This window comes from Phalacrocorax aristotelis, chromosome 23 (assembly GCF_949628215.1).
Source record: "Phalacrocorax aristotelis chromosome 23, bGulAri2.1, whole genome shotgun sequence".
NCBI lineage: Eukaryota > Metazoa > Chordata > Aves > Suliformes > Phalacrocoracidae > Phalacrocorax > Phalacrocorax aristotelis.
Window position 1 is genome coordinate 5,609,086 of NC_134298.1, and position 8,614 is coordinate 5,617,699.

Consider the following 8,614-nt stretch of genomic DNA (forward strand, 5'->3'; position numbering starts at 1 on the left):
CCTGCGTGGGGCCGAGACTCCCCCCACAGCCAGGCCCAGCACTGCAAAACTCGCTTTGGGGCCAAGGTGGGACCCCTCAGCCCTGCCTGTCCCCTGCCACCACCCACGCTGGCCCCAGGGACCTCTCTGCTGCCCGGGGCAGGGCCAGCCCCGATGGTTTCGGCAGCTCCAGCCCCATGGTGAGGTACAATAACGCCCTCTTTTCCCTACAGCCATCTATCTGCAATTAGCTCGGCCCCAGCTCAGCTCCCTCCACCCACACAGCAAGGACAGACATTGCCAGCAACCAGCAAGTCTCTTCTACTTCATTTTTATTTCAAGTCAGAGCACGTCGGCTCTGCCTTCACCAGTGCTGAGGGTGGGAGGAAAAGGTGCAGGAGAGCACAGGGAGAGGCGTCAGGAGTAGCCAGAGCCCAAGCGCTGCCGGACACCGACCGAGAGGCAGCTACATGCTCCTTCTTTCTGAGCAAACTACATCCTGGCTGTGAGGCCCCCCATTCCCTGCTTGTGCTTGGCAATAGGTGTGCAAGGAAGGAGCACCCCACTCAAAAGGGCAGGGGAGACAAACTGCCCCCCCTCCACATCCCCATCGACTTGTTCCCATGCTCCCGGGGGGAAGCTCATGGCTTTTCATCCCAGCTGCAGGCAGCCTGCGGGGTGAGCTGTGCCAGGAGGCCCCAGGTGTAGATACGTTATCTGCACCCCATGCGTGGGCTCTGGCTCTGCGCAGCTGAGACCACCCTCCCCAGGAGCTGCCCAGGGCGGCCATTCCCAAGGAGACACAGCCTCCCCTGCCTGCAGCACAGAGGGCAACACGGGGGACTAAACTGAAGAGACCTGCTGGGCAGCAGCCAGCCCCTGCTCCCACCAAGGGAAGCCTTCCTCCGTCGTGCTGAACGTGAGCCAGTGTATCCCACCCTACCCGGGGCCAGGGACATGCCAAGAACACAGAGCCTCGCTGGCACTGCCACCTAACTAAACTCTGCTCCAGTCAGAGAGCAAAGGCCATGGGAACAACAAACACAGGTTTCACTAACCACCAGATATCCTCTCCAAGAGAAGAGCGATACAAATACACTGCCTGGGGCATCAAGGACAGTCAAGAGTCAACAGGGAGAGAACACGTGAGCCCCAGACACAACAGAGTCCTGAACACGGCCATGTTCCCAGTGCAATCCCAGTCCCACCAGCCTGGACATCCCTTCGGCTCAGCAGCGGTCCCTCTTCCAGCGAGGGCTGCAGGTCCTGGGGAAGGCAGGCGAGGTCGCTAGAGCTGTTTACTGCATCTCACGATGTCCGCCCAAGGGCTCAGCTGGCTCATCCGGACTGTCCGAGTGGATGTCATCCATGCCAAAGTCGCTCCAGTGCGGGAAGGTCTCTAGGCAGCTCGGCCCCTGCGGGCTTCCCAGGCCGGCACAGCTGGAAAGGGAGAACAGGTCAGAGCAGAGAAGGGATAGTGGGAAGATACAGGGCCTGAGGTGACTGTGTCTCTAAGTCAACTGCTGCCTCCTTGATGCATCCCCTTCTGCACAGCGAAGGCTGCTTCCCCTCTGCACAGCCTCAGCACAGCCCTCAGCTTCCAGCCAGCTCAGCCACAGCACTCAAGCCCAGAGCAGGGAAGGGGGAGAAAACTGCCAGCAGCAAGAGGCAGACGATGCTGGCAGCTGAGAGGGGCACACAAAGCCAAACTGCCTGGGTACCTACCCATTAGCCTGCACTGCTGCACTCCCTCAAACCCCTTCCTTAAACCAGAAAGGCTCTATTTAAAAACAGATCTCTCGCTAGAGTCTATACACCTCTTTCTTCCTGCTATCTGAAAACCAAGATGAAGAAACAGGGGCACTGGGCGGTGCAGAAGGCCTCCTGCCTAGCAGCTAAATACCTCACTGAGGGGCAGGGGGACCCCAGAGCATCTCTGCCTGACACAGCAGGCTGCCAGCAAGCACAGCCAGGGGCCCTGCGCCTGCCACAGGACTCGAACACACAGGTGATGTCTGTGCTTGTTCAGCTTCTTGTAGGGAGCTGCAGCAGTGGCAGACTGAGGATACCCTCCTCTCCCGCACCAGGTCAGCTGCCTCCCCAGGTGCAGAAAACCCTCAGCTGGCTGCAAGCAGGGGCAGCCACCCCACGGGGAGATGCCCAATTAATTCCCGAGCCTGCAGCAAGCACTCTGAAGTTGTGATGCACATAAGGAACTGCAGAACCCACTCACGCTGTGAGGACAAAGGCAAGATGCACAGAAAGCCTGAGCTCTAAAAGCATCCAAAGGCTCCTTACTCCCCAGAGATTAAGGGAAGAAAGCAGCTGAAGACCTTTGTAAATCTCAGCTTAAATTCTTCCAGGAGGCTTGAGCTCTTTTCTGCTAAGCCCTGGCCACAGCCAGGACAGGTCATGCTCTGGGCAGCCTGGAGGGCAGTCCAGGAGACTGCTGGTGACAGCCCAAGATGTCCAGCTCCAATTGCCTGACCCCCAGGAATCCTGCCTGGTTGGTGTGCAGGGCTGGGGAACACATGCTTAACTTCATTCCCTCAGATGACTGTAGCAAGGATGGGACAGGGAAATCCAAAAGCATTCAGGGGTCTCTAGAAAGCCTGGCACCTCCTCTTATTTCACAGCAGAGGCTGTTTGCTACTGGTGAAAAGTCCTTTGCATAAGAACCAACCATTTTAAGTCAGGCTGTAGCCAGACCCACAGCTTCAAGCACTGACAAGGGAGGTGCAGACAGCAAGTCACCAGCTGCCTCAAAGCACTGCCAGTAGCCAGGCCTGCTCCAACCAGCACAGAGCAGCTCCAGGCACAGCCAGGGAGCTGGGGGCTTCCCCGCTGGCAGCAACCCCAGGCCGGTCCTTCCCTGCCTGTGTTACCTGCCGTGCAGGTCCCCTCCCGGCAGCAGCGCGGGGCGGCTCTCTTCCTCCTGCACCCAGCCGCAGTTGGACATGGCATAGTGCAGGATGGCTTCTGTCACTGTCTGCGAGCCCTGGCCTTGCACGCACGCCTCTATCTCGGGTATTGAGAGCTGGCTCTGCAGGAAAAGGTGCAGCCGGCTGTCGGAGAGGAGGACCACATTCTGCACAACCCTGTGCACAGAGAGAGGAGGCTGAGTGAGGCAGGAGCACAGAGCACGCTGAGCCCTGCCCCACCAACAACTCGTGCCCCACACTACCAGGGTGACCATCAACAGCTCTCCTGTCACTTCACAGCCAGTATCTTCTAAGCAAGACTGGAGAAGTGTGTCCTCTCCCTCCATCCAGCCCTCAGAAATGCTCTACTCACTTCTCCAGGAACTGCTGCAGCCCCTGTCTCCGCTTCTCGATGAACTCATCTGTGCTGCCCACAAAGAAGGTGGATTTCCCAGGCAGCTCTGGGACAGGCCTGCAGGCACAGAGCAGAGGCAGCAGTTCAGGGTCAGATCACCCAGCACCAGAGCAAGGAGACACAGGAGTACCCTGGCAGCAGCAGCCAGGACCCTGCTTTGTGCAGAGCTGGGTCCCAGGAGCTTGGGTATCCCATGTTTGTGTCTGGGGTTTCTATCCACACCTATTCTGGGTTCACATAGGTCTCCCAGGGCAATGGGAAACAACATCTGGCTGCAGGAGGGGAAAGGGGGCAGAACAAGGTATGCTTACACCAAGCCAGCATTCTTCTGGAGCTGCCTCCTCAGCCACACAAATTCACGGTACCGGCGCCGCACACATGAAGTCTTGGCAGTAAAGGCCTTGCTGTTGGTCTGCAAAAAAAAAAAAAACCCATCATGGAAATAATTCACGTGAGTGAGAGGCAGCAAGGCAGAGGAGGGCAGGATCTCGCCTGCACAGACCCCTGAGCTCCATCACTAAGGGAGCCCCTTGAAGCACTGGGCTTTGGGGACTGTTGGGGGAGCTGAAAGTGCCTAGAAAACCTGAGCAGGCTCCAAGGGAGAAGTTGGGCCTCAGACCTGCACGGAGACAGCACAGGAGGAGGGATGGGCTGCTGAGGGTTACCCCTTCCTGGCGCCTTCCATCTCCACTCAGCACAGCCAGACATGGCCAGACAACTCCGCTCACGAGCCTCACATATGGCACAACTGAGCTCTGCAGCTCACCCCCTCCCTCAGCCACAACTCACATGGAGGAAGATTTTATAATCCACATAGGAGTTCCAGGAGCCTTCGTTCTGCACCCGGGGGTCCTGAACACGCACCGTGGTCAGCTCCTGCGGCACAAACACTGCCTGAGCACGGGGAGGCAGTGCTCACCGCCCCACACCAGCGTCACCCCCCTTTGCCGGGCTCGGAGGGGCTCCCCGGTACAGGTACCCACGACCACACTGGCTTGTCCGGCCACCCCACCCCAGGGGCAGCGCAGACACCTCCAGCCTCTCCCATCCCTGTCACCAGCTGCCCCTCAGCTCTGCCTCACAGATGCTGCCCAGCGTTCAGCACCTCTCACCCCTCGACACAGCGCTCAGCCAAGACCGCCCGCTCCAGCGCTGCCAAACCCCAGCGAGGAACAGACAAAACCCGTGTCAGAAAGGGTCTTACTTCCTCTCGGTTCTCCAACATCCTAGAGCCAGAGCCCAGCGGGAAACATCTGTACAGGGGAAAAAAGGATTTAGTAAGAAAAGATCAACACACCAGGGTCTCCCATGTACTCCACATCCCCCCAGACTCCTCACACCTCTGTCCCACCCAGCAGGCACCTCTCCAGCCCCCACGTCCGCACTCGGTTGCTCTCCCTGATCCTCTCCCCTCAGTCACCACAAAATAAAGAGGATGCATTCAAATCCAGCAGCACATGGGAAAGAGCACCCAGCATTCATCTCCCATGTGCTCCTGAGGCAACATGGCCTGTTGGGATCTCGTTGGGGTGTGCCGGAGAGCGTGCCGTGACCAGACCTGGAGCCTGCAACCCCTCTTTCCTTCACAGCTCGTCTTCAGGTCACCCCTGCCTGCAGAGAGGCACTGGGATCCTGCAGCATGCTGGAACAGCACTCAAAAATCCCCAGATCACAGACAGAGGTGAGCAGGGTTCCCAGCTCAGATGGGTTAACCACCTGAGGATGGGATGGGGCAGCCGGCTGCTCCTGCTGAGCTGTCTGCCCTCCTCTCCAACAGCACGTCCCTGCTCCCAGGCAGATAACAGGGTCTCCGGGAGAGCTCTTCCCCCAGTGTAACCAGGAACAGCCTCCTCGTTGCACAGCACCAAGACCCCAGGTCCCCAGTTTGCTCCGACAGAGCCAGAACTGGTAACACAGGAGGGAGACAGGCTGGAAGAGCCCGGCCCACTCCCGGCACAGACAGGTTTGCACTGAAATGCCAGGGGAGCCGGTTCGACTGGGGAGGAAAAAAACCTTGCTTTTATCACAGTTTCCTTCTCCTACAGGCCTCCCACCTGCCCAGCACTAGCTCGGCTGGGCCGTCTGAGCAGGGGAAGCAGCCAGTCCCCACCATGACCCCGCTGCCCCTCGCCAGCTTTTCTCCTGCGCAGATCAGAGCCGTTCCCCAGCTGTCACCTCAGTAAGTCTCCCATTAGCACAAGGCACAGATAACACCATTTCTCTCCAGCTCCTTCACAAGTCACCCAAATAAGCAGCAAACTCGGTACTAGACTTCCCCACCCAGCTAGGTTTCAGGTCTGCATTGCGACTGCTCTCCCTTGCGCCCCTCCCCAACCCCCCCTTCCCCTTCTCCCAGCAGGAACCAAGGGGGCTCATGAGCCTTGTTGAAACCCTCAGGGAACCGCAGAGGTGCCTGGTGCCCCCCGCGCTGCCCAGCTGCACCGCGAGCTGCTCGCACGTTCCCATCGCACCAGCCGCTTCCTCTGGCACTCCCAGGTCCTGCTGGACCATGTCAGCTAATTTGCTGCACCATTACGTGCTCCTGCAACAGCACCATGAACGCAGGTCCCAGGGCTTGGAAGAAGGGGGGGAGACGACAGTGAGATAAACCCCCCCACACCCAGTAAGTGCACAGTTCAGCCAGTGAAACCCCTCCAAGACAGAGTCCACCGCCAGCAGACACAGACCAGGAATACTCGTCAGGGGGAGCTGGAAGACCAAGCGTGTCCCGTGTCCTGGTTTCACCTCCTTTGTGGGATTGTTTGCAAAAGGTTTTGGAGCCCCTGGGACGAGCCAGCAGCTCAGGACTTGGCCTGTCCCGAGGGACATGGCTGCCTGATCACAGAGGCGAAGCAACCCTTCACCTGTTCCCCATTCCTGGAGCCTTGCCTTTTAGGCCACGAGAGCTGCCAAGTGCCAGGCAGCGCTGGAAACCCAGTCTTTATTTATATGCTCAGATGTGAAGCAAAGCTCTTCTGAAGACAGTGCTAATTTTAGCTGGGACAAGGGGAGGGGTAGAGCCACAAACCACGCTTTAAAAATCTGGCTCCACTGGTTTGCAGGTACTTTCTGCAAGACTTCAGCCATCCGATTCCACCCAGAAAGCACTGAAAGCATTAACAGCAGAGAAGAGTTTCAGGATAGACAGCAAGAGACTCAGGCCCACTCCGAGACATCTCTGAGTAATTGAACTCTCACTGGAGTCGGGTCTGGCTGCTGCTGTTTCCAATTTGAGCTGTAAGGGGGAGGGCGAGGGGAACCTACCAAAAAAAACCCACAACCCCACGCTTCAGCGCACATGATTCTTCCCCTGGGGAAGGAGGGGAGCGAAGGAGCCACATGTGACATGAGTCACTGCGCTCAGCTGTGGTAATGGGGGAGCTCCGATCCTCCCCCGTGCTGGGGGCTCCCAGCCAGAACCAGTTCAGCAACAGAACTTGACCATTATGTTCCCTGGCCTCCCCAGGGGACGCTGCCGCCGTCCCGTTGCTTTTAGAGCTCCATACTCTGCATAACAGCCCTGCCTAGATTAAAAATGCAGGAGGGAGAAGAGAGAGACTCAGAAATTGCCTAATGGAACAGCGGAGGGTTGCCAGGAAAAGGAATTTAATTTCCCAGCTACTGAAAGGGTGCTCCGAAGAGCAGAGAGACCCAGGGGGAGATGGCTCTCTGCAGTCAGCGAGGAGACAGGCAGGCTGCAGGGAAAAAACTTGAGTTCATAGAGTCCGAGCGCCCATGTCTTTCACCTGTACTTTCACCCAGGGTTGCACCACGAAACGCATAATCTTATTTACTCTTTATGTGGAGTTAATTGATCTTAACTTGATAAATCAACTTAAACCCAATGGAGAAGACAGCTCCGAGTTAGCTTTAAACAGTTAGACCAAATCCTCTTTCAGGGCTTTTGCTTAAAGCCTCAGTTTAAGAGGCCCTGGGATACGCGGTTTGGGTTTGGTTTAATCTTCCTCCAATTTGCATTTCAGTGTTTCCAGGGCTCATACTTTCAATGTCTTCTAGCTAGAAGCCACACAGGAATGCCCCACATCCATGCTCCGGAGCCTCACGACTCCACCTGCCCAGGATATGGTGGTCTGGGCATTTAACAAGCCACAGGCACAGCCGGACTCAGGGTGGATCACCTCCCCCAGCCCTGTACTCACACCGCTGACAAAGTGTTAGCTTTTATCACTTGCTTGCTATCTTTTATCTTCCTTGCCGACTCAAACACACCCATACCAGCAGTCTCTACCCCTCTGTAACAGCAGGACCTGCATGGAATATGGAATACTCCCTCCTATCCAGTACACACCAGTGATAGTTTAGTCCAGCTCAGAGCTCCCTCCTGCAGCTCCATTCCCTACCCAGCTCCAGGCTGGCCAAGGCTTCACATCCATCGCGCAGGCACAGCACTGCTCCAGGCAACTCCCGGCCACGCAAGAGTCTCTGAATTTTGAGGAAAACCTCACAGAGGAGCTCCATGGTGGGGAAAAAAGAGAACAAATCCCATTTGTCTCTATTTTTGCTCATCACGCTTGGACAGAGCTGCCCATAATGGATACCGGAGAGGATTTTCTGAGGTTGTTTTTCCATTTGGGAAGGAAAGGGCTCCCCATCCACAGGGGTGCCCCAAATGGGGACCCCTTGGGAGGGGACGTCCCCAGCCAGCCCAACGCCACAGCAACCAACGCAAGGGCCAGACACTTGGCCACACTAACGCCAACTCACCCCCGCGGCAGCGGCACGGCCAGGCCAAACCCGGGCTCAGCAGCACCGTGAGCAGGGGCTGGGTCCCGGCTCCGCTCCCGGGGCTTGGTGCCGCTGCGGGGCGGCTGCTCCAGTCACCGCGGCCTCGCTAAGGCCAGGCCCCGCCGCACCGGGCCTTGCCCCACCGCCAACCCATACGGGCCAAGGAATGCCCAGCCAAGGGCTGGGCGCCGCCAGCTGCGGGGCCCCGGGGACCCCCAACCCCACCGCCGGTGGAGCCGCACCCCTCCCTCAGGACCCCCTCACCTCTTCGCGCAGGCCGTGGCCCCTTTAAGCGGCGCAGCGGCGCGGCGGCCTTATAGCGAGGGCGGCGCTTCCCCCTTCCGGCGCCGGGCATGCTGGGAGTTGTAGTCCGACCATCAGGCCGCGGGGCGCGGCCCGGACCTTCCCGCTGCCGACGGGCTGCCCGAGGGGCCCGGCCACGGCACGCCGCGGTGCGATCCCCACAGGTGCGCGGCGCGCTTAAACCAAACCGAACCGACAGCACCGGGATGGGCGGGAGGCGGAACGGAGGACTACAACTCCCAGCGTACCC

General features: G+C 58.4%; 1 protein-coding gene across 3 annotated transcripts; it reads right to left on the minus strand.

Annotated features, from left to right (window-relative positions):
* Positions 1 to 294: 294 nt before the first annotated feature.
* On the minus strand, positions 295 to 8,414 carry SNX11 (sorting nexin 11). 3 transcript variants are annotated; one of them, XM_075116998.1, is made up of 7 exons: positions 8,326 to 8,414; positions 4,520 to 4,568; positions 4,105 to 4,191; positions 3,627 to 3,727; positions 3,274 to 3,372; positions 2,865 to 3,077; positions 295 to 1,419 (listed from the first exon to the last, which is right to left on the minus strand). In XM_075116998.1, the coding sequence occupies exons 2-7, from the start codon at positions 4,538 to 4,540 to the stop codon at positions 1,278 to 1,280; spliced, it is 663 nt and encodes a 220-aa protein (XP_074973099.1). In that variant the 5' UTR covers positions 4,541 to 4,568; positions 8,326 to 8,414; the 3' UTR covers positions 295 to 1,277. The 3 variants fall into 3 exon arrangements, with proteins under 3 accessions (XP_074973099.1, XP_074973100.1, XP_074973101.1); XM_075116999.1 differs by having other exon boundaries at positions 7,625 to 8,331; XM_075117000.1 differs by lacking the exon at positions 8,326 to 8,414 and adding an exon at positions 8,071 to 8,275.
* Between the last annotated feature and the right edge of the window lie 200 nt (positions 8,415 to 8,614).